At 47.2% G+C, this 26,028-nt stretch overlaps 1 protein-coding gene across 1 annotated transcript in view; it reads left to right on the top strand.

Annotated features, from left to right (window-relative positions):
- The window catches only part of TMEM132C (transmembrane protein 132C), a 380,764-nt gene that overhangs the window by 284,225 nt on the left and 70,511 nt on the right, over positions 1 to 26,028 (top strand). Inside the window, exon 4 of the mRNA XM_059894191.1 lies at positions 21,847 to 22,030. Coding sequence (XP_059750174.1) covers positions 21,847 to 22,030 — 184 coding nt within the window. The remainder of the gene's footprint in view (positions 1 to 21,846; positions 22,031 to 26,028) is intronic.

Below are 26,028 nucleotides of genomic sequence, written 5' to 3'. Positions count from 1 at the left end.
AACATTGTAAATCAACTATACTTCAATTAAAAAATAAATGGTTAAGATGATAAATTTTATGTTGTGTGCATTTTACCACAATTAAAAGTAAAAAGTAAAACGACGGGGGATATTTGTAAATGGCTAGCAGATCTCTGGAATGGTATACAGTGCGAGGGGCTCTGAGAAATTAAGGGTCAGAGATGGGAGAGAAATTCCACTTGTACCATATTCTTGTCTTGTTTGAATTTTTGTTACTGTGCGTGCGTGTTGCGTTTAAAAGCATCTTTAAGTGTCAAAAGATGGTGAATAATTACAATCGCCAAATATACTTTAACAACATAGGTTATAGATACGTAATGTATATTTCTATGTAATTCATGTTATGTATTTTATATTAATATATTGTGTTTATGTAAGTAAATAGTGTATATTATAAGGATATATTTAGCAGTGTATATTTAGCGATCTCTGACCTAGTTTGCAAGACCCTAATTCTTCTTTGTTGTGGTTAAAAGGATTATAAGCTGCAGGGTAAAAATGGGATTTGGACTTGCATTTTTCCACGGTTACGTAAGCAAATAAAACTGCCAGACTGCTGTCTTTACTTAAATATTCCTTAATGATGTGTGAGATTTTGCCTCTGCATCCTCCCTTTTTTTTTTTTTTTCTTTTTCTTTCAAGAGAAACAATCATTCCTTCCGTGGAAAGAATAATTGTGGCAAATATTAACCAGGAACTAAACTGTTTCTCTCTTACATAAAAGCCAATGGGAACGCACATCGATACTTAATTGAAAACAAAGACCCCTGGCCGCCGCCATGCTAGGTGGAGGGTTTTGTTTGTTTCTCCCCTAACTTCTCTCCATCCTGAACACGTCTCTGCAGCCACCAGGGGCTCACGTCCTGGCCTTCCTGCCATCCCAGCAAACCGGCTTCCCTGGGAGAGTGTCCTGGACAGCTGTTCATCACCTCTGTGGACACAGAGATCACAGGGAGTGAGAGAAAGCTCCATGCTAGGGACCAGGAGCTGCTGAGTCCAAGTTCCTGCCCTTCATTTTTCACTTAGGGCAAGATGCACAGATACTTTAGGCCACGAAAGAGGAAGGAGAGGGAGTCAGAGTTTCTCAGTGCTGCTTTGTTCAAAAGATGTTTCCCATCGCTTGTATGTGGAATCCTAAAAAAGAAGGGTACAAATGAGCTTATTTACCAAATAGAAATAGAGTCACAGATGTAAAAAACACACTTACGGTTACCTGGGGGGAGAGGAGAGGGGGAGGGATAAATTGGGAGATTGGGGCTGACATAGACACAGTACTATGTATCTACTATATATAAAATAGAGAACTAATAAGGACCTACTGTAGAGCACAGGGAACTCCACTCAATACTCTGTAATGACCTATACGGGAAAAGAATCTCAAAAAGAGTGGATAGATGTGTATGTATAACTGATTCACTTTGCTGTACGGCAGAAACTAACACAACATTGTAAATCAACTGTACTCCAATACAAATTTTTAAAAAAAGATGTTTCCTCCTGGGGGTGGTGTTTACAGTGGTTGTTGACAATGGTGAGCGTCACCACCTAAATAAGCCGCTAAAGCAGCGTTCCCAAACTGTCACGTGAGACGGCTTGATTTGGACCACCCACTTGGGGACATCAAAGCAATCGAGTCACAGAGAGAGAAGATGATCTCCTGTCCCTTGTTCTCTGAGTCCTTCTGAGGAGTCAGCTGTGGGGCTCAGGATTCTCTCCTGCAACCAGATCTAATGCGTGTATTCACCTGGTTGATTTCGTGTTGGCCAGTGGATCTCGTTTCCAACCAGATGTATTGATAGAAAATTCTGTGTTAAGGAAGTGCATGTAAGTTTAAGGAAAAAGACCATTTACAGAGAAAACACACCAAGGTATGTACTTAGATTTGGCCACGGGTCATGTAGATGGTGTGACCTGTGGCCAAATTTGAAGTTTGGGGACCTGCAGTAAAGGGTGACAGTAATAAAAATAGCAGCAGCACTTAATGCCAAAAGAGAGCTCCCTCTGAGTCAGAGTCTGTTTGAAGCATGGTGTGTATGTTAACTCATTTCATTCATTCTTGTAAAAACCCTATGGGGTGGACATGGTGATGTACCCCATTTTAAAGACAAAAAACGACCTAAGCGTCTAGAGTATGAAAAAATTAAGCTCAGGAGAGGAGCCATGGATGGCTGTAAAGTCCCCGTCCAAAATTACGTGTAGTGCACTTCTTTATCTATTTACTTATTTATTTGTGAATAATTAGAGCCTTTCAGTTGTAAATCACCTTGGGTTGTAGGAATGAAGCTTTGACCTGGTGTGTGAAGGACGGCAAAGAGAAAGTCAGGGATTGTGTTTGCAAACTGAAGAGACTATTTCTTGCACACAACGCAAAGTTTCCACTGTTTTGACGTGGACATTTATTGAAGGGCTCCAGGCTGGAGCTGCCTGACTAAGCTCTTGGGACTGGATGACAAACAGAGTTGCCAACGGGTGTCACGTTCGGTGGCAGGTACCAGATTTTCATGCCTGTTTCCTATGTTGAGCGGCATCAACGGACTCCCCAGCTGGACAGAAGCCAGGGGCAGCTCTCTCGATACAAGATACAAAGGCAAATACACAAGGAACAGAGCAGGAGTTAGAACAGAGTGTGAGACCCTCACCTATCAACCATCTCCTGACAAGCTGTCCTGCTTCTAACCCCACAATGGCCTTCCTTTGCCCTCAGGGTCAAGTTCAGCCCTTTGAACATCCTGCACCCCTCCACCTAGATCTTCGTCCACACTTACCCTTACTCTTCTGTCCTGCCCTCTCCCGCCTGCCCCCACCCACCTCAGGGCCTTTGCACATGCTGCCCTTCTGCCAGCAGTGCTTTAGCAAGGCTTCCTTCATGGCTCAGATTTCAGTTTAAATGTCCTTGACCTTCTCCCCCCACCCACACATCTCCCATCCCATTACAAGCTCCCTACATAGCTTGTCTTTATAGCATTTTGTCACTGTTTGTAATCATAGATTTGCATAATTATGTATTGCCTATTTTTAGCATTAATTCAGGAGACTGAATGTGAAATAGGCAAGCATTTCCTAAGGTTTGCTTGACACGCTTTCATAAATTCAATTGGCAAAGAAACAACAAACCCCAAAATATTTAGACGGTTAATTACTCAGAACACAGCCAGCAGTGTGAGCTTCATGATGGCAACAGTCTCCCCGCCCCAGGGTGGGTGGGCGCTGTAGACTGAATATGTTACCCCAAAATTCACATGTTGAATCCTAACCCCCAGTATGATGGTATTTGGAGATGGGGCCTTTGGGGTGATTAGGTCATGAGGGTGGAGCCCTCATGAATGAGATTAGTGCCCTTATAAAGAGACCGCAGAGAGCTCCCTCGCCCCTTCTGCCACGTGCAGACACGGCCAGAATACGGCCATCAGTGAACCAGAAAGCAGGTCCTCACCACTAAATCTGAAAGTGCCTTGATTTTGAACTTCCCAGGCTCCAGAGCTGGAGAAATAAATCTCTGTGTTAGTAAGTCACCTGGTATATGGTATTTGTTAGAGCATCCTGAACAGGCTAAGACAGTGGGGGCGCTGCAGAGCAGCCCCAGTGGAATGGGGTACACAGAGGGGTCTCTGAGAGATGCTAAGCTTCAGGGACACCCCCAAACTCACAAGGGCGCTGGCACACCTGCCCAACCCTTGTCCTGCAGCCAGACGCTATTTTTTATTCTCCTGGCCTGGAAGCAAATCTGCCCTCTGCCCCGGAGGGAGACACTACCTCCAGCTTCCAAGGCTGTTTGCATAGCAGGAAAGGCTGGTGTCAGACACACAGAGATGCCAGAGTTAGCTCCCGACACAGGGGCAGCAGCTGTTTTGCTCAGCATGGATTCTCCAGGGTTCAGGGTGGCTGTATGATGCATGCACAAATGACAACCTGGATCCAAGTTCCATTTCCTCCTCTTCTCACCTAGGCAGCCTTGGGCAATGCACTTAAACTTTCTGTGCCTCAGTTACCTCATCAGTAAAGTGGGGATAACAAGGGTGCTTATCCTATAGGGGTTTGATGAGTATTAAAGGCTTAGAATGGTGCCTGATACACAGTAAGCCGTATGTAAGCGATAAAAGCTAAATATTACTGTCTGATGGTGATGGATGGTGATGATGATGATGACGATGATGATGATGATGAAAGCAGTATGGGGCGGCAGGTTCCAAGTCACCCTTCCCCCACTGCTTTTTACTGTCCCCCCCTCCTTTTTACTGGCACCAGGCTGAGCAGAAGATGCTGTTACACGTGGTGCTTGTTTTTAGTGCTTACATACCTGGGTCAATTCATTCATTTTTATTCCCTACTTGGCCTCCATTAGGCATTCAGTTCTAGGACACCCCCCCCCCCGGGGGGGAACAGAAGCTCTACCATTTTTACCCTTCTCATGTAGCTCACACCTGTAGCACACTTCCTAGTCTATGGCAAGTGCTCCAAATAGATGTTCAATGAATGAACAAATGAATGAATGCACTTCTCTCTGGTTCCCAAAGCTGAACAGGGGCTACAACTGGACCCAGCAGATTTCCACTCAATATAAAGAAGAGCTTTCCAACCATCAGGCTGCCAACAGGTGAAACTGGCTGCCTCAGAAAGTGCCGAGCTCTGTCCTGGCTGGAAACGGGGAGCCGAGGCTGAGGTGTCACCTGTCAGGACAGGCACGGAGGGAACACCTGCCGGAGGGATGGGAGCATGGGGGATGCACAGCCAGGGCTCTGAGATCCACGGAGTCCCTTTCCTTGCGGACCATTTAACATCAGGGCCCTGGCCCTGCCATTTGTCATTGTCAAGGACTGAGAGACCTGGACCCTTCTGGGACCTCTGAGGACCAAGTTCCCTTTCATAGGAAGCCTGGCTCTGCTGTGAGGACACTGACAGCAGCTACAGTGTCTCCTCCTTCCTCATGCTTCCTCTCTCTTCTCTTCCCCTTCCTTCCCCTCTTCCTCCTCCCCCTCCTCCCCTCCCCCTCTTCCTCCTCCTCCCCTCCCTCTCTTCCTCCTCCTCCCCCTCCCCCTCTTCCTCCTCCTCCCCTCCCCCTCTTCCTCTTTCTCCCTCCTTTCTTCCTTTCTCTCCCCCTCTCCTCTCTTTTCTGTTCTCTTTTTTAAAACTTAAGATAAGAGAAAGAGCTCTCCCCTCAACTAAGCTGGAAGCGTGGGGCTTTTTTAAAAATTTTTATTTATTTTTATGTCAAAAATGTTATTGAAGTAAAGTTGCTGTATAATACTATATAAGTTATGGGTGTACGATATAGTGACTCACAATTTTTAAAGGTTATCCTGCACTTATAGTTACTGTAAAATATTGGCTCTATTCCCCGTGTTGTACATACATCCTCAAGTCTATCTTTTACACCTAATAGTTTGTACCTCCCACCCATCATCCCTGTGGTGCCTTTCCCCCAGACTGGTAACCACTAGTTTGTTCTCTATATCTGTGAGTCTGCTTCATTTTTGTTATATTCACTAGTTTGTTGTATTTTTTTGGATTCCACATATAAGTGATATCATACAGTATTTGTCTTTCTTTCTCTGTCTGATTTACTTCACTTAGCATAATGCCGTCCAAGTCCATCCATGTTGCTACAAGTGGCAAAATTTCACTCTTTTTTATGGCTGAGTAGTATTCCATTGTGTATATACACCACATCTTCTTTATCCATTCATCTGCTGACGGACACTTGGGTTGCTTCCATATCTCAGAAGTCTGATGCTTTTAACATTCAAGCCAGTTCTGTGAGGGATGGGATGTCACTCCCATTTGGCAGGGCTCTGCATAGAGACACTTTCCCAACATTACACAGTTCAGAAAACGGAATTCAGGTGTTTACCTGGATGTGTCAGACACCTGCGTGGGAACTGGAGTCCATCAGATCTGGGTTCAAATCTTGGTTTAAAAGCTCTGTGTCCTTACTTATTCTGTGTGAGCTGAATAGGATCACATTATAGGACCGTTCTGAGGAACAGTAAACAACACTCAGTGCAGTGTGTCTGCACAGGTCCACATCTCTTTCCCCACCTAATCCACCTGTTTCCAATTCAGTGGGCAGTGTTGAAAAGCGGAGACACATCCAGGTGTTTCCTGACGATCGGTTTCCACGCTCCTGAGCTCCTCCCACCCTCTCTGATGGAGTGTTTCATGCTTGTCTACAGAATCCTGGAAAGAGTGCTCGCTGGTGTGTTTGTTAGGAGCCTGGCTTCCAAACCCCTGTCCGGGAAAGGACACGGGACTCCTGTTTGTACCACCAATAGGAGGCTTGCTCTCAGCCCTCAGCTGAGGAAACAAGAAAGGACAAAGAAATCCGGCCAAGCGAGGACACTTCCTCTCGCTAACGGCTTCGGCAACCCCTCTGGGATCAGAATATCGTCATCACCCGGGTGACACCATGTCGCCTGCAGTCTGGCACAGACCCCCAGCGGGGTCCCTACAACTTGGGAGGCCAGGGGCAAGGAGATGGACCTGTGAGATGATGCGTCAGCTCCCGTCTTTGAGCATTTATTCAGCGCTAGGTCACGTGCCGCGTGCTTCCCATACACGATGAACAGTCCCTGGTACTCTCTTGTTGGTCTGTTTGTCTGTTTCCCCACCGCCCCGCCTGCTCCGCAATATGCATGCGCTAGGATGAAACCTCCAGGAGACGCAGGATCTTTTTTTGTCGCTGCTGTGTCCCCAGTTCCTCAGACATCGCCTGGGTGTTGAGGCACTCAGTAGCTATTTTCTTGAAAGAACGCATGTTGCACGGAGTAGGCGGAGGTGGTCAGAGGCTCCCCATGCCGCAGCTGGAGAACTCAGAGCCGCGGTCCCTGGCCAACGAGGCTGGGAATTGCGGAAAGTAAAAGAACAGCTGTCGCAGCTGCTTTGTAACGCTTCGGTGTGCAGAGGCTCTGGGATTGAAACTGTATTTCACCGAGGACGATGTTTCCATTTCCAGTGTGAACACAGTATTATTTAATTCCCCACAGCCCTCGGTCCGGGGAGCCCACCTAAACGGACTTTAAGATGAAATTGCAGCCTTTAAACTGATTTCTCAAAGGATGTGGTTCATTTCAGCATCTTTACCCTCTCTTCGGGCAGCTTCCAAGACACCTAAGAACGGCTTTTTTTTTTTTTTTTCTAAATTGGAGGTCCCCTCAGAGTGCCTCAGCTAAATAGTTAGGACTCCGGTGCCTTTGATGTGAAAAGTCCTGCCCCCGGCTCCCCCCTCCCTCCATTGTAGCTGTTGGAGGGAAACCAGATTTGATGCTGGCTGCATCCTTCTGAAGGGAGAGAGAGCTTGCCAGCAAGCATTCCTTTCTTACGATGGGTCAAAATGGTCAGTGAAGCTGGAGGAAAAACACTGCTCCCCGGAGAACAGGGTGGGGAAATATTGTTTTGATCCTCCGTTGACTTTTCCATCCCCTACATTTTTTTCCTGATATCTGATTCTCTTGCTGTGTCTGGTGATGGCTCCCGGGGGGGACATATGTTCATGGCATCTGCCTGCCTTTCAAGCCAGACCGCCGTGGTGTTAGAACACAAGGAACCGTTTAGAGATGAAAGAGTTTGATGCAGCTTCCAGGTAACTTGAGGAAGGTGGGGACGTCTCCCGAAGCTGTGTCTCCAGGCACTGTTTTCTCCCAGAGTGCTGACATCTGTCTGATGTGGGATAAACACCACTGTGTCCAGAGTGTTATAACGGAACAGAGATGATCTGGTCATTTTACCTCCTTTTACAAAAGGGGAAACTGAGGCCCAGGGAGGGGCCAGGATCAACCAGGTGTCTCGGTCAGGGTTGTTGATTAGAACGCAAGAGAAACCCGAATCTGGGAAACTTAAGCCAAAGGCAATGCATGACCCAGAATAGGAGGAGGTCATCGGAAGCCAAAGGCAGTGCATGACCCAGAATAGGAGGAGGTCATGGGATCGGAAGAGGCAGAAGGGCCAACTCGGGAACGGGAAAGAACCAGTGAGACACAGAGGACAAGGCGACGGTAACCAGAGCAGGAGCCTTGAGGCAGAGGGGTCAGCTAGAGTGAGCCGTTCAGCCATTCCTTCCTTTTTCTCTTCTTTGCAACACTTGGCGGTCCAGTTCCCAGATGGGCGCGCCCACCTGGTTAAGCCATTGGCCATACAGCGCTAGAAAAATGGAGGATTCAGCCGCTTCATCTGTAAAGTGGAGGCGGGGGAGTAATGACCGGAAATTAACCTCCCATCACAGCTCGGTATAATAGGAGAAGGCTAATTCTCCAAAAGGAAGCTGACGTGCTATTAAATCATATTAAATTGGGTGGATACTGGGGAGCTCTGAAAGGAGAAGTAGCCACTACGTCAGGGCTATGGCCATCTCTTGATTCCTGATCCAGCGTTCTGTCACACTGGGCTGCCTTCTATGTCGGTCCCAAGGCGATGGGATGCATGGCTTGAAGAATCTGCTTTCCCCCTACCCTTAGCATGACAGCCCCATCAGACTTCAACGTCACCGCTCAACGAGCTCTTCCGACGGAAAGCCATTTGTTAACATTGATTTAGTCAAATGCTTTGTCATCCCCATGGTCCAAGTCACTTGTATGACTGAAGATTCGACTTTTTTGGACGGAGGTAGTTCTTTTCAGCTCGTCTATTTTCTATTAAGGACATTTTCAGGGCACTTAATAAAGCCTTTCCCTAAACTGGAAATGCCAAGTGGTACAAGTCGTGTCGAGTTGAGAGGGGATTGTTTGGCCAGGAGGCTTGGCCCCGTGCCTGTCCTTAGGACACTGAAGGGCCTCTGGAAACTAAAAAGGAGGTTTGTATGGGCAAGCTGGGCTACCCCTTGCTTCCTAGGGAGTATTGACTTCCCCACTGAGCAACGACAAATTGCAGATTCTTGAAGGATTGCCGAAGCTCTCTGCATGTCAACAGTCCGCCTCTAGAAGTGAGTTTCCTTCTCGCCACCGTTTCTTCGGCTTATTTTGGCTTCCCCGAATCAGCTTAACCAGTTGGGCGTGCCTTTTGGGGATGTTGCCGATAACTGTCGCTAGGAAAGAGTAAAGGTTAGTTTCCAGGATGACTGGCTGATGCAAATAGCAGTGTTATCCAAGGATCGTGAAGCTGTGACAGAGGAATCTATGCATTCAACTAATAAAGATTTATTCATCTCTTCCTGCGTTACCAGGCACTATTCTTGGCGTGGTGGCGGGAAGGGGGTTACAACAGAGACCAAGATGGAGCAAGTGTCTCATCTCAAGAAACTTCCGTCGTAGTGGGGAAGACAGAAACTGAGCAAAGGAACGCCAAACAATATCTTCACTAGTGATAGATGCAATAATGACAATCTAGCCATACGATTGTTTCTGGAAGTGGGTATTGGAGAATGTCTACTTGAGTTACGTGTTCAAGTGTTTGAAGGTGTTGGCTTCTATGCTAAGTGACGAGGGAGGCCATGCAGACAGCAGGCAGGGGGAACAGCAAAGACAAAAGTGGGGATGAGCTTGGCATGTTCATGGAGCAGACAAGAGTCCCAGTGCAACCGGAGCATAGCGATCAAGGGAGAGAAGGCGAAAGAGGAGATCAGAGGGGGAGGATGGGTCCAACGAAAGGATCTCAGGTTGTGTTCTCATTGCGACAGGAAGCCAGGCAGACTTTTAAGGATGCACATGGCCTTAGGAGGTGTGTATTATGCAAAGGCCCCCTCTGACTCCTGGGAAGAGGACAGATGGTAGAGAGACAAGAGTAGAATCTGGGAGAACAGGCAACCACAGTGGTCCAGGAGAAAGATGAAGAGGGCTTGGATTCAGAAGGTCACAGTAAAGAGACAGAGAAGTAAACTGACTCAAGATATATTTGTAAGTAAATTCATTTGTATCATTTTTTTTTTTAGATTCCACATGTAAGTGATATCCTATGATATTCTTCTTTCTCTGTCTGACTTACTTCACTTAGTATGATCATGTCTAGGTCCATCCATGTTGCACAAAACAGAAACAGACCCACAGACTTAGAAAACAAACTTGTGTTTACCAAAGGGGAGAGGTGGGGAGAGGGATAAATTAGGAGGTTGGGATTAACATACACACACTACTATATATAAAATAGATAACCAACAAGGACCTACTGTATAGCACAGGGAGCTCTGCTCAATACTCTGTAATGACCTATGTGAGAAAAGAATCTGAAAAAGAAGAGATATATGTATACATATAACTGATTCACTTGGCTGTACACCTGAAACTAACACGACATTGTCAACCAACTACATTCCAATATAAAATTTAAAAAATGATTTGGTGAAAAAAATAAAATAAAACGGCAAAAAAGAGAGAGAGATTTGGAGGCAGAGCCAACAGGGCTGGCTGAAGGAGTGGGTAGGGGGAGGGAAGGTGGGGAGAGAGAGAAATCAATCCTTGTTTTCAGCTGTTGGGCTTCAAGGCTGGGGGGATGTTGGTACCACTTACCCCAGTGGGAAAGACCAATGACCCAAGGATGAGAATATAAGCAATAAAGCCTGTTTGAAGAACTAGAACCCTCAGTATCAAGCAGCGCGTTCCTCCTTTCAATCCACCTTCTAAGTGGCCAAAGAAGATGTTAAAGAGGGGCTACTGATGCTGAATCACGTTGACCCTTCTCTCTCCAATCTGCCCCATCCACTCCATCGAAAGTACTGATGGGTTCCTCGCTCCCTACCTGCCGGCTCCCCACGCCACGCTGCCCCCCGGTCCAGCCGCCCTGACTCTCCTCTGAGGTTATCCGTCCACCCCCTCGCTGCCCCCCCCCCGAGCCGCTCTGCCCATGGAAGCCAGAGCGGTCTTTCTCGAATGCAAGTCTAATGAACGCTTTTGCGCCAGTAGCACCCCAAGTCCTTCAGTTAAAGCTCCACCGTGCTCCGGGGTCTTGCCCTGACTGCTGTCCAGTCTCAGCTCCCACACGGGGTCTCCAGCTCTCTTGAGACCCAGCTGGGGGCTGAGCCAAGGGGCACAGCTGCCCCCCCAAGTACATCCACTCAACATGATGCCTTTCTGGTTTGTTTTTTTTTTTTTTCCTTTAAGAGAAAACGTCAACCTGACAGTTATTAACTGTTTTTAAAAATGTTAGAGGGATGAGTATGAAAGACCCTGATCACCACCCCCAGCACCAAGCAGTGACACCGGGTGCCGGCCCCGCGCTGCCCTTTTCAGCCCCAAGCTTGCTGCCCGGATGTTAGGACGTGTCTATAACCAGGCTCATTGAACTCCAGCTGGTCGTCTTTGGGTCCTCAAAAGATCTCCACCCACGACAACCCCTCTTCCTGAATTCCCTTGCCTCTTTTTTCCTCTGGCTTACATCTACTCAGAGTTCAGGTCTGAGCTCAGAAGTCCCCGTTTTAGGGAAGCCTTTTCTCACCCTCTTGGCTGAGTTATCCTGATTTCAGGGCTTGCACTTGATGGTCTTCGTATCCAGCCTTTTAGTGGGTGCTCGTTAAGCGTCTGGCGGATGATCGTGGACGTTGAGTTCCTGGCAGAGCCAGACGGTGTGTGGACCCCCTGCTGCACGTGGGGCTGGTGGTGTTTGTGTGGAAATCGTGCTGGGAGTGTGTGCCAGCTGTTTGCCGATTTGGTCTCAAGTCTATTCTGCCATTCCCTTGCTCTGTGGTCGGTCGCTCCAAACTATGTTTGCCAGGATCCCTCAGCAACTGAATTACGGTGATGTTTAGCCAGTGGGAGGCGCTGGTGAGAGATTGAAATAGGATGGGGGAAAGAAGTCAGGACATTTGCTGCCCTCTCTGCTTCAGATGGTGTCTCAGGCAGTGGGTCCTACGTCTTCTTGGCTCTTTTCCCACGGGGCAGCTCTTGACTGCAGCTCTCCCCCAGTGACCTAGCTCCTGGGGTCACCAGCCCCACCCTTTGTCCCTTGACCCTGGAGGAGCATCTTTTTTCCCATTGATAATCTCTGGTTCCCTCGCCATCCCGTGTGCCCTCTCCGCCCCTCCAAAGCCTTTGTAACTAAAATTAAATCTCCTCTACAGAACTACCTGGGGCAGGCTCAGTTTTCTGACTGCTGACCACAGTACAAGCAGCATCCAGAAAACTGATGCTTTCTAGGGTCTGGTGGGTGGAGCTTCCCACAGCACTGGGGAACCCGACACAGAGATGAAGGGCCTGGATACCGGAGCCTGCCTCTGCATTTATGCTCTGGATGGGGCTGTCGTCTTGGCGCTGCTGAGTTTGGTGCAAGAATAAGGTCTCTGTATTTGAAATAATTCCCTTAAACGAAGAATAAGAAGCAGTTCTCTTTTTTCCCCAGTTTTATTGGGATATAATTGACATCCAGCCCTGTAGAAGTTTAGGGTGTACAACATAATGATTTGACTTACATACATCATGAAACGACGCCCACAATAGGTTTACTGAACATCCATCATGTCATAGAGATACAACATTGAAGAAATAGAAATATATATATATATTCCTTGATGAGAACTCTTCGGGTTTACTTTTTGAACAACTTTCATTTATAACATGCAGCAGTGTTCTTAATCTTTATCACGCTGTACATCACATCCTAGTACTTATTTATAACTGGAAGTTTGTTGACTACATTTATCCGATTGCCCTCCCCCAAGCCCCGGAAAAACAGTTCTTCTTAACCCTGGCTTCACAAGGGGATACCCTCGGAAGCTTTATCAGAAAAAAAAATAATGACATCCGGCCCACCACAGACCAGCTGAATCTGAAGGGAAGAGAGGAAAGTGTTTCTGAAAAAGCATTGGTGCTTTGCACGACAAGTTATTCTGTCGTGCAGCTGGGGTTGAGGACAGAGATTGCCAGTGTAAGTTCCCCCAGGATGAGGATGGCATGGACCCCCAAATCCAGAGAGAAGTGGTTGAGCCAGAATTAGACTGCTTTCTCAACTCAGGCAGAACCCCGCCCCCGGCTTGGAAGACGCCAGGGCGGCTGGATGCTGCAGAGGGGAACAGGGGACCAGAGCAAAGCAGCCCCAGGACATGCTGCATCTACATTCACTCTGGCCAGTCTCCTCCCCGTGTTTTTAGCCAAATAACTGGGAAACTAATCACAAGCGGTGGGAATTCTGGTGGAGGTCTGTGACCCACTGTGGGCCACAGTGCATTCACTTCTGTATCTCAAGTACCAAAGCGCCTGCCTGGCACAAAACAGGGGCTTGGTAAGTGCTTGATGGATGGATGAATGGTGGGTGCTGAGCAGAGCTCACTTCTGTTTTCTATTTTAGAGTAAAACTTCCCTTTATCCTCTCTGGTCCTTTTAGTCTTAGTGGTTCGTGCTGCTGCAGAGACCCTCAACTCATCAATTACAGACATTAACTGTAAATTATACTTTTGCATAGTTAATTCAGCCTCTTCATTATGTATTTAGTGGTGCTCAGCAGGCTTAAAATTCAATAGCAAGCTTTGGAGCAGATCCAGTTTCTGTCTTCTGTGATATTTGGAAAAGGCGAAGTTTTAGTAGTGGACCTTGGGGCATGTCTTTCCTGGAAGATCTCCAGTGGGCTCTGCTTTTTGCTTCTCCCTTGGACGGAGTTCAACCCTTCTGGAAAGGCTGATAGCTTCAAAGGCTGCATCCGCCCTCCTGTCCAACTGAGCGGGGAACTCCTTCTCCCTTTTTGAGCTGAAATGAATATTAACCTGACTAGTGGAAGGAAAGAAGGATGTGAATATCAGGGGACCCGGCTCCTGGCGCATCACTCATTCATTATTCATTCGACAAATATTTACTAAGCATCTCCCGAGGGTCGGCACTGTGACGTATCACGGGAATATCACAGTGAACACTACAGCGTCCTTGCTCTCATGGAGCTCTCAGGGGAGAAAAAGGGGAGGGGGCAGATGGCAAATGACCCAATGCCTATAAATGTATAATGTGTCGTGTGATGATGTGGATAAAGTGGCTGGCTGAGCCGTGGGTAACAGGGTGAATGTAGTGATGGGTGAACCGCAGTGATGTCTGGGGGTGAAGCAAGTGCAAAGGCAGTGAGGTAGAGGGAAACTTGGTGGTTTTGAGTGGAATAAACTAGGGAGAAAATGGTAGAGAAGGAAATTGGTGCAATAGTGGAGACAGGGACATCGTATTATCAGGAACTGGGAGATGAAAGCATTGCTAATTCCGGGGCCAGGCTGAGAACGGCCCCTCAAAAAACACTTGCTCTGCCATGTTCAGCTTCCACTAACAAGTGTCGTGGGTGTGTTTCCATTCCACTAACAAATGTCGTGGGTGTGTTTCCAACCTACAAATCCAGTGTGCAGACCATATATATACAGCTCTGTTCCTTTATCTGTCAGTGCTTTCAAGGTCTACCTTAAGCCCTCATTCTACTTGGTAGCAGAAAAGTTAATCTGGTTGATGTCAACTTTGCTAAGGCATTTCAGGTTTAAACTCGGTTGATTCAGTCTTTCGAGCTCTGCCCCATTTTCTTCAAAATTGACCCAGGTGGGAAGGATGATAGCTTTGGATGGGGGTTGGGGGGACCTTGGGTCTTCAGATACTCTGGCTCATGGCTCGTCCACAGGGATGTCATCCAGTGCTAAGGTGTGGTCATGGTTCAGTGCTGATGTTCATGAGGTTTCCATGTTTCTACCTGGTCTCTGAGTGCACCATCCATGACGCCTTTCCCTGCAAGAGAAAGACTGCAGGAGACTAACTTCAGTAGCTTTCCCTGGAACTAGGTGAAAATTCCATTGCTTTCCTGTACCACTCAGGCCTTAGGAGACTGGGCAGTGGAGTGAGCTCCCACTCAAGCCCTCCCTGCCCCTGGCATCTTGAGATAATCCTATTAGACTTCTGCCATATCCTGCTGGCAAAGTGCATGGGAGACTCTAAGATCCCTTAGGAATCAAGTGAAAGACTTGTATCAGTCAGAGACATCATCTTTTATCCATTGCTGTGTAACAAACTGTCCCAAGCTTGCGATCTTCAAATAACTATTATTTCTCAACAAATGGGAATGTTCTGGGCAATCCCTCTGTTGGTTTTTCCTAGGCACTCTTATGGAGCTATATTTATCTGGTACAATAGTTTGGAGCCGGGATGGCTGGGCCTCACTCTCTCCACATGATGTTGCATCTGGGCATCTTCATGATCCAGTTGGATCTGAGGGATGAACTCAGTGCTTTCCCTCTGGAGAAGGGACTACCGTGGCAGCACCAGGAAGCCATCCACATTCTGAAGAGCCTGCTGGGTGGTATGTGGGACCAGGCTGTCTCCACCTGCATCTCTGAGGCCCTCTTAGCAGCTGCATTTCCTAAAGTGTGACCTAATTTAGCTAAAATTTCAGCAGCTTGAGAATTAACGTATCACACATTCCTCATATGTTGAGTCCATGTAAGCCACAGGCTCTACTGCCAGGTAAACAGAAGCCAGCAGTAATGCAGGACCACAACTGAGCCTTCAACTGTGTGGCCAAGGGTTCCCTGGAGCCATCGTGGGGGACTTTGACACAGGAGGCGTCTAGAAGGACTGGAACCTTCCATGTGCGTACTCCCCACCATCAAGAGCTCCACTTGATCCACGGTTTTGTTCAGCTTACCTGTGGTCCATCTCATCTACCCATTTCTTTTACTAATTGTATTAGCTGTCAACAATTCGCGCAGCTATGTGCCAGGCTCCTAGAGTGAGTTAAGCATGTACATTTATCTCCCTAAATATGCACAAGACCCTGCAAGAGCAGAACATATTTCAATCATCCATTTCAAAGATGAGTAAACTGAGGTATTGAAAGCATGAGTAACATGAGTAATGTCTCGAGGGTAAATGTGAGGCTCGTATCCAGAGCTTTGACTCAGAAAACATGTGCGCACACCCATCCACCATGCGGAAGAAAGGAAAATAAGTGACAGGACCTGGTCTAGTCAAATTCAGGGTCAGAGCTGGAGGCACACTGTGCCTGGGAGAGATGCTTAGATCAGGATCCAGGGACCTTGGGTAAGGTCTTGTTTCTCCCCACCTGCTGTGTTCAGCAAATCCCAGGACACACGGCCTTAGGAGGACAAAGATGTCCAAGTCCTGCCAGGTTACTGAACAGGAAAAATACTGTAGCCAGAGCTACCACTTGATGAATAGTTGTTTTTGTATTCATTCAGCTTTCCACATATTATACCTTTTATCCTTCCAACAGCCTCATAAGGGTGGCTTATCACAGATCAAGGAACCGATTCTTCTACAGGTAAAGTTAGTGGTTCTTCAACTTTGCTGCATATTAGAATCACCTGGGGAGTCCTTAAGAATCCCAGGTCCCAGGTCCCACTCCAGGCCAGTGAAAGAAGATCCCTGGTGTGGGATCCAGACCTCAGAATTTGTTAAAGCCCTCCACCAAATAATTCCAGATAGTCATCGAAATTGAGAACGAATGGGTTAAGTAACTTGCTCCAGATCACACCCCCACTAGAGAGCAGAGTCAGAATTCACACCCAAGTGTGTCTTATTTCAGAGCCCGTGGTTGGAATGCCTACCCAGTACAATTGCTGCATGGACACTAGAAAGCAAAAAAATAATCATCATTCAAAAGCAAAATGCTTGGTGATCACACAGAGAGAGCCTTTTTGGTATAGCAGTAATGTTCGACCTTGGCCACACATTAAAATCACCTGAGCTTTTGAGTGTTGTTTCCCATGTAACCAGAGGAAAGAACGAGTCAACTGCACTCATAAGGGATATAAGCAGCCTGGGGTGGAATTTTAGGAGACAGATCATAAAAGTGCCATGCTGTGGATTCCACTTTTACACCTGATAAGCCGCATAGTTCGGTAGGCAAGGTAAATAAGACATAATATATGTTTTTTAGCTTACAGAATGAACAGTCATCAATTTCTTATCTCACAGGATTATTCTGAAAAATACATATTTCAGATTTAAGAAACTGAAATGTAATAACTTTACTGAATTTTTTTCCTAAGCTCTAAAAGTCTTTTGAATAAAGTTATTTAACATCAAAAAAAATCACCTGAGCTTTAAAAATACTAATATCTGAGTGACACCTCTTGAGATGCTGATTCCATTGGTCCAGGGTAGACCCAGGTATCGATAGTTGTTTTTTTTTTTTTTTTTAGTCTCCCCAGGTGATCATAACATTCAGCCAAGGTTGAGAGTCCCCGCTTTGTGGAAAGGGAAGGCTCAGGTTACTTCCTTAAGGGTTGCAGTTCACCTTTGAAGCAATGTCATTGGCATCAATATGATTGGCGTAAAGTACTCTCTTTCCTCATCCTTCCACATTTACCTGCTCCTATAAATTTTTAGGCTTTGGAGACTGGGATAGCGAGAAGGGAAAAAAAAATTAAGTCTGAGCTCAATCTAGTCCAAGTGTGTCTGGAAACAGGGCAACCTTCAAAGGCTTTTCTCCTACCTCTGCCCCTCACCGTTATCCTGCATCCTGAATTCTGCCCTGCATGTTAATTGCAGAGAGCAGGAATGGAAGAGATGACTCTCTCAGTAACAGACCAGATCCTTTCTCACTGTCCTGACATACTGGATTAGGGGATGTTAGCTCAGCTCAGCCAATCAGATATCCCCGCTCAGCACTTTGAATGTGGGATCAGTGGTGCAAAGCATCAAGGACAGTAGAAAATTCGTTTTGGCATCAGCAGTGGTGTCCCGTCTAGAACTGGTTTTGTCCAACTTTCCTTTGCTCCCGCCTATTCTCCATGTCTTTTTCTCCACACTTCCTAGTAATTTTGAGGCATGTGTTAAGTATCCCTTTTCTTTATCGGGCAGCTCAAGGTGTTTTCTGTTGCTTGCAACTTGCAGCTCAAACTGATATGCTGCAGCACTGTGGAGAGCTCCCAGAGATCATCAGGGCATTCCTGTGGATGGCGGGGTCAGTGGGACTATCTAATAAAGCCTTTCCCAGAGGAGACGTATGTGTCCTTTGCCTTCATGAAATACACATGAAGTAAAATGAATCAAACGATGCCTGGGCCAAATTATTCTGTTCTCTTGGAGCTGCTTCCCTATTATAAGGTTGATTTCTTCATTTTGTTAGTCTCATTTCTTTCTGCAGGCGGTAAGCTGTCATCAGTGTCTGACTTGGGAGCTGAAATCCCTTACACTCCACAGTGGGGAGGTAAAGCCCTTTTGGCTTCTTAAGATACACCGAGACTTCATTTTCTTACGAGATGGAGTGCAACACCTAAGAGGTTTGATAAATTGGGTTTCCAAAGTCCAAACTTTATTGTGACTATTGGGGGAATTTATTTGCTTTTGGGTAAGAGCTTTTTTTAAGCCAATTTTGAAAATTTCTTTCGAGAGTTACTGCAATAAATCTACACTATTGATTTAGCAAGCAGTGGTTCTTGGGCTCTCTCTGGAGTCACTCAAGTGTTTAAATTCCTCTATTTATTACTCCAAAGATATCACAAGCCCCATATAGGCTGGCATGGAGGGTTCTTGGTCCCTTCAAGGCAAAGGCTTAACAAAGATTTCAGTTGGCTCAGAGAGAGTAGGAAAGCACTGGCCACAGACAGAATTGCAGACAGGTGTCTTCTTTTCTTGGTCCCCATCTGCTAGCATAATGTATCATACCATGGTATTGTGTCTGACAGGAACAGCTACCAAGTAAATGCACTGTATACAAATCTGAACAGATCCCAGTTCATGATGAACAGCAGGGAATTGGCATCTGTACTCTGGCTTGTTCTCCGGGAGGTCCTGGACCAGCCCTAAAGGGGCATGTTTAAAAGGTGGCTTTAGACCAAATCTAAAGTCACAGAGAATGCACATAGTGTCAAGTCCTGCTAAAAACAGGAAGAGCTCACATTTATTAACCTTTGGTCGTGCCAAGTTCTGTTCTAAGTGCCTGAGACATATGTGATCATTTATTTAATCCTCGTATCAACTCCATGAAATGGGAAGGAGTCGAGTTCCCACTTGGCAACTAGGGAAAAGAGGGCAGAGCTGCCCAAAGTAACCCAGCCGGTAACGGGTGATGCCAGGACTTGAGCTCAGCAGGTCTGCTTGGAAGGTGACAGCAAATGAGTCATGACACTGGCTGTGTTCCCTTGAAAGAGTCACGGGTCCTCTTCTTGGTTCTACCCACTAACCTCTCTCCTGCCCTTTACCACTTCCTTTCTTTTTCATTCTTTAATAAAATACTTCTTGCATGCCCAATATTCACAACATGTAACACTGGATCTGCTTTTGCTGCAGCAGGAGTGAGATGGAGGAAAGGGGTGTATCAAGGACCAGTTCCAGCCCCAAAGCCAGCACTGTCACACACCCCTGGGTGCACTAGGGGTCCCACGGACCACAGTTTGGAAATCGCCACACTGCACTGTCTTTAGGGCAGGAGTCTCCCACCTCAAAGATGGGGGTAGGTCGAAGGCACATTGTAAAATCTCTAGCATTATTCTCAGTATAGGCATCCTTTAGGGACCACGATGGGATCTTTGGATAACTGGATTTTTGCCACGTGCAGTACTAAGGAAAGTGAATTCTTTGTTGAATAGAGTCAGATAACCAACAGCTACGTCTCCAGCGAGCACAGCTACGTCTCCAGCGAGCACAGCCACGTAGCTAGCTCTGCTGCAGATAAGGAGATACCAAGGGAGGGTGTTACTCCTGAGAGGGTAAGATTAAACCCCCTGAAATGAGGGAGGTCTTTACCCTAGTGGAGGGAGAGGCTGGCCAGAGCATGCAGGAAGGATGTCCGGAAGTTGAGTTGCGCAGACCCCGATCCCTGCAGGCCTTAGCTGCTGGACCAAGAAGTCTTAGTTTGGAAACACTCCAGATTCCAGACACGTCTCCCTCATTTGCCAAGACAAATAATTCACGCTTGAGCTTGCACAGACCATGGCTTGAGGTTCCAGACGCTGAATTCGTTTTCCCTCCCAGAGGGATATGCAGCATGTCATAAATCGCTATCCTCTGGGCTCCACTTCCAGCCCGGAGTACCAGAAGGAAGATTCATGAGTCCCGGTGCTTTGGCTGGTGCAGCGACCTTGCTGTTACATCCCGCCCCAGCCTCTGAACGGGCCTGAGGGTAACAGAGTGAGAAATTAGCGTTCTGGCTACTGGGCAAGACCCGAAGATTGAGTGGGTGCATCTTGAACTGACGATCACCCGCAGCAAAGGGAACAGTTTCTCCGTGACTCTTCACAGTGGTACCAGCACATGCTTGGGATGCAGTGTTAACATCTTTGGTGTTTCTTTCTTGATGTGCTGTGGAAAATCCCCCTCAATTCACCTGACATCAGGTGGCCTTCCCAGAAGCTGCCAGCTGAGAGAGTGTTAACTGTTGGCCCACCACTTACTTAATATTTAGCCTACAGGCAAAGAGCATTGGGGGCACCTCAGCCTGGCTTCAAGATCTCCCTGGCCAACCCTACAAACCCAGCTGTATGCCTGGGATGCCCTTCCTTGTTGTCTCCACCAATATTGATTCTTTTGATTCAGCAGTTCCAGAAAGCTTCTCCCATTTTCCCTTCTCTGACCTCCTAAAACAAGGGCTGGCAAACGTTTTCAGTAAAGGTCCAGTTAGTGAATACTTTAGGCTTTGCAGGTGTTACGTTACCTGACATAATTATTCAACCGTATTCTTGTATGTAACACGAAAACAGCCAGAGACAAAACATAAACAAGCGGGCAGGGCTGTGGTCCAATGAGACTGTTTACATAAAACGGGTAGCAGGCTGTATTTGGCTGACAGACCACAGTTTGCCCATCTCTGTTCTAGGGAAACTTGCTTGGTGTCTTGTAATTTCATACTCGACCCCCAACTAAATTAGGGGAGAATGCCGTCAAGAGCACAGGGCTGGGAAATGGGAGAGGCTACATTCAGCTTGCTTCTGCCACTAACTAGCTATGTGGTTGAGAACAAGCAATTTTCCCTTCCTGGGCTTTCATTTCGTCATCCAAAAAATGAGATGTTTGGACTGTCGGTTGTTCCCAAAGCATCAGAATTGCTGGGGCAAGCTTGCTAAAAAATACGTAATACATGTACCCACTTCAGATACAGGGTATTGGTCAGATTTCTTAGTTGCAGACATCAGTCCCTTTAGCTAGCTAGTCCTCCTAAACAGAAGAGTTTTCCTTAAAGGATGCTGGACAATTCCAAGAATCTCTAGGAGAGCCATTGAATCGAATGTGTTTACTACAGAGCCAGGGACAAGGCAGACAGGGAAGAAACACAGACAAGAAAAATGACCAACTCTGCAGTGGACCTTTGCACTGGAAACATCACTTGGCATGATCATACAGGGGCCTGGATGGCAGAACCACCACAGCTGCCCCGGAAGAACCAGGACCATGATGCTTGTCAGAAGAATCCTAATTTCCTTCCCCGCTGCCGCTTCATAACCCACTTCTACATCTAAGTACCAGTAGAGTGGCTCTGACAAGTGGAAACTTGGCTTTAAGCCTGCAGGTAGCTGCAAGGGAGTCTAGAAAGGTAGTTTTATGCTTCTCAGCCTCTGTAGGAGGATAAGCTAGGAAGGGGTTGAAAGACGTTGATTTAGCTGCTTACAATATCTGCCACACAGACGACACTGAACTTGAAGGGGGTCCATTTAGTTCCAAGGTCATCCAGGTTCATGGTGCCAGGGTGAGGCAAACTGGATTAACTCACTGTCTGACGAGCTGGTCAAAATCAATCCAAGAGACTCATCAATACATACACTGATGCTGAGTGTTGAAGATCCTTCTCCCGCATCCTTAACGTGTGGGTGCTGTTCCCTCCCACCCGCCCAGGTCCCTACCTTGTAGTTGGTGCCAAGTCCCAGGCGCTGTGCCTGAAAGGCATTTCCTTTGTCCTTACATTCTAGTTATAATTGTGAGGAGAGCGGGGCAAAGGGATTGAAAGGTCCTCCCACCGAACAAAGTCAGCCTAAAGCTATTTTCCTCTGCTCTCTTCCAGAAGCAGCAGTTCGTTCAATGAGGTTGTGCAGGTGAACTTTGAAATCGCCAGCTTCAGCAGCCTGTCGGCGAGTCAGCCCATCACCTGGCAGGTGGAATACCCGCGGAGGGGGACCACAGACATCGCCGTGTCTGAGATCTTCATCAGCCAGAAAGACCTGGTTGGCATCGTGCCCCTGGCCATGGTAAGACCGGCGTGATCACGCATGCGCGTGTGATCATGTGTTCAGCTGTCTGATCGTACCCTGGTGTCCCTCCTCTCTTTCCCAGGATGTCTGCTGCAGTTGTTTCATGGGATGTTTGCATTCACAATTTCGCCTCTTCCTAGTCCTTGGAAGTTGCTGTCGTCGTTAATCCAGCCTGTCTCAACTTCAGCTATTTTCATACCAGCTTCATGACATTTGCCAAATTTATAGTATTTACTTACTTTTTCTTCTTGAAGTCTGCTCCAGTTCTTTTTATTTCTTATAAGGAAGCTTTAGGCCACTATGTCTATTAAGATGGGTATGGTATGTTGCTGCTACAAACAACCCCCAAATCTTAGGTGCCTAATGCAATCTAGGTTGTTCTTGCTTATGCCACGTGGTTTAGATGGTAGGAGGCTCTGTTCCAGGCAGTCCCTCAGGGATCTAGACTGATGGATACGTCATCATCTTGGAGCTAGAACATCAGGAACACGTGGCCTTCTTGATGGCAAAGACAGAGGAACAGTCAGAGTGACATGCAAGCTCTTCTAAGCAGTGGCCTACAAATTACATGTGACACTTTCACACACATCCTTGGGCAGAAGGAGTCCCGTGGCCCCGTCAGATTTCAAGAGGGCTGGGAAACATGGGTGCAGAGGAAAAGTTGGATGACTACCCCAGTCTCTGCCTCACTACACAGTAAGTCAACATATGATTGACACAAGTCGAACACAACACAAATAGAGTATACACAAACCCGTGTTACCAACTTCTAGCTAGACCCCATGCAGCTGGAACTGAGAAAAGAAGAGGAAGATAAGGGGCTAGACTGTAACTCTATCCTCTGGTCACTCACCCACGTCTGCCAAGCCCTGGGACTATCCTCCAGGACCATGCTTGTGCACAAGTGTTAAGTCCCCCTTATGGAGATACATAGAGGATGGCGTTTCAGAGGCACTGGAAGAGTGTCCTGAAGTATAGCTCCAATGGTCTTTGCCAGAATTCGCCTTCATAGACATGGAGCCTGGCATGGTTATTCTAAAACTAATTTCTGTTCAGCTTTGGAATAAGCAGGCTTCATTGACACCAGGTTAAGAAATACATCAATTAGAAGTCTTTGAGTTCCATGTGACAGAAAACCCAACTCAAACTGGCTTAAGCACGATGAGAAGTAACCAGCTCACATAACTTAAAAAGTCTAGAAAAGTGTTTCTCAAATGTTAATGTTCATATAGGTCACCTGACGATTCTTCTCAGATGCAGGTTCTCATTTAGGAGGTCTGTGTTGGGTATTTTTTAAAGCTCCTGAGTTATGCCGATGCCTCTAGACAGAGACAGCAGAGCACCGGTTGAGCACCAAGGATGCAGGTGTGCAAATGACGTCATCACGGAAGGTGGCTTCTCCTCCCCCCTCAGCTCTGTGCTCCTCTTGGCTAGAGTCACTGTCTAGGAGGCTCTGTCCCCAAGGTGGCCCCCGGCAGTGCCATGCTGACATAGTCACAGCATCACATCCAGCAGGAAAAGAGTGAAAGATCATTGCCAGTCACCCAAGAAAACTCCTAGGACTGGCTCTGATTGGAATTGATTGGCTTGGCTTGGGTCACGCGTCTAACCTGGGAAGCCGGTCACGGAAGCCAAAAGGACGTGGTGCTCTGAATGGCCAGGCCTGGGGAACACCTTCCTCCTGGAGCATGTTTGGGATCAGATGGAGGGCTGGTAGGCGTGGTGCATGATGGGAAAATCTGATTCCACTGAAGGAGGGGCAATAGATGCTAGTCAGACACAGCAACAAATGTCCACCACAGGAGGTATTAGGATGTGTTAATACTCTGAGGTTAGAGAATGACTTCTCTTGACTTTTCATGTCCTAGAAAAGGCCTCAACAATCTACAGCCCATGGGCCAGATTCAATCTGCTGCCTCTTTTGGTACACCAGGCAAGCTAGGAATGTTTTTTGCATTTTCAAATAGCTACATTTTGAACGGTTATATAAGTCGCTTCTTAATATGCTCAGTTTTGCCTCTTGGCTCACAAACCCTGAAATAATTTCTGTCTGGCCCTTTAGAGAGAAAGTTTGCAGACCTATGTCACAGGACCTCGACATCAGTTCTAGGGTATACGTGCCTACTTCCCACCCTACCTATTTCAAAAAGATAAGTCGTGCAGATACTGTGAAAAGTAAAGTCATTATAAGTATATGAGATATGATTTTGGCCACGCTTTTTTTTTGGCCGTGCCGCGTGCCATGTGGGATCTTGTGGGATCGTAGTTCCCCGATCAGGGATCAAACCCATGCCTCCTGCATTGGAAACCCTGAGTCTTAACCGTTGGGCCACCAGGGAAGTCCCTGGCCATGCTTTTCAAGGGACTACAAGAAAGCCTTCTTTGAAGCAAGGTATCATTATTATTGTGCTTGCTGTGTTTTTGTAATACCTTTAAGGTAAAATGAGATGACGACTTATGCCACACCCAGAATCCTTTTGTGTGCAAGTAGCTGTAAATGAATTCAAACTGGCTTCGTCCAGAAGGTCACAGAGTGGCTGACCGCACGGGGAGCGAGGACTTCTGACGGCCGGATTTCAGAGCTCATGTGATGTCATCCTTTCGCTTCCCCTCGAATGTACAGTTTGACATCAACTCTGCAAAGTGATGTGGACGATTAGGAACTGTACTAGCAAGTAGACAATGAAAGAGGCAATTTGGAGGGATTTCTATTCTCTTATTTTCTATATTTTCAAAGGTGTTTTTTTTTTTCTAGAATGAGCTTTAGTACCTTGAGAAGCAGCCAAAACAGAAAGTTTTATTGGAAGGAAGTAGCAAATAAAATGGCAGCTTGACTAGAAGATGAGAAATTTTTAAAAAAACTGAACAAGAGGCAAATCTTTATGTTACCTGTCAGCAGTCAGTGAGGCAACGGGTCAGTCTTTGAAAAAAATTGATTGCCCCAATCGTTGCTCATTCTAAAGGAAAGCAAACTGCCGAAAGGTAACATAGAGGATTCCCGAATAGGAAATGGGCCTCTTTGGGGAAGTTCTCACCTTAAAATCAGGTTTTCTCAAGCCCCTTCCTAAATCCAGGAAGAAAGCCATGACGCCACCGATGTGATTCTCGGTGGCCTTCCGTGTCACCCAGCAGTACCTTCCAACTCCCAGTGAGTAAATGAGACGGAGGGAGCCGGGGACAGTGCCCTCAACTCTCCAGCAGAGTGACCCTGCCAGGCGGGAGCCCCCTGAATCACGCTGCCCGCCCCCAGCAGCATCCTAGGTCGAGAACCCGGCCTCACAAAGCCATCATTTACCCACCCCGCCGTCAGACTTAACTCAGCGACAGGACCCTTTCCTTGCATGCGGGCAGGCAAGCTTCAGGGTCCAGCTCCTTGGCCCTCGAGCATCTCCCACCCCTCCAGTCCTCAGCCCCTGCCCTCAAAGTGCCCACATCAGCTGGGGCGGGAGAGAGGGAGGGGTCTGGCTGCGGGGACCAGGACCGAAGGCTGGTCCAGGGCAGCCTGGGGCCAGCACAGACTAGGAGGTGAAGCAGCAACGTTAGTGCTTGGGCTTCAGTTCTTCTTTGACATAAGAGCAAAGTATTCACAGCACTAGTTGAGACCCCACGAGCAGAGGTCAGGCGCAGACCTCCATGCGGCAGTTTCTGCAGGTTGGCGGCAGGGGTGCGGGGATGCTGGTCTCTTTCCAAGAATAAAGACGTGCAGAACCCACTCAGGCTCGCCCTGAGCTCTTACGAGGTGCAGGCACTGTGGGAGCACATTGTGATCCATCCGGAGGAGTCAGCAGTAAGCAAACGGGTCTTCCCCCCGGGGGGCAGGGGGATGTGGGAGGCAGACAGACAGCAAATAGGAAGCGATTTCTTAAGCTAAGACCAGGTCATGATAAGGTGCTGCCATCAAGACGAATAACGCGGGACAAGGGGATGGCGTGTAACCGGTTCCCAGTTCTGTTCATGTCTCAGAGTTTCTCCTGCAGTTTATTTAAAACTAAAAC

This window comes from Balaenoptera ricei, chromosome 14 (genome assembly GCF_028023285.1).
Source record: "Balaenoptera ricei isolate mBalRic1 chromosome 14, mBalRic1.hap2, whole genome shotgun sequence".
NCBI classification, from domain to species: Eukaryota; Metazoa; Chordata; class Mammalia; order Artiodactyla; family Balaenopteridae; genus Balaenoptera; species Balaenoptera ricei.
This window is presented reverse-complemented; position numbering and strand designations above follow the sequence as displayed.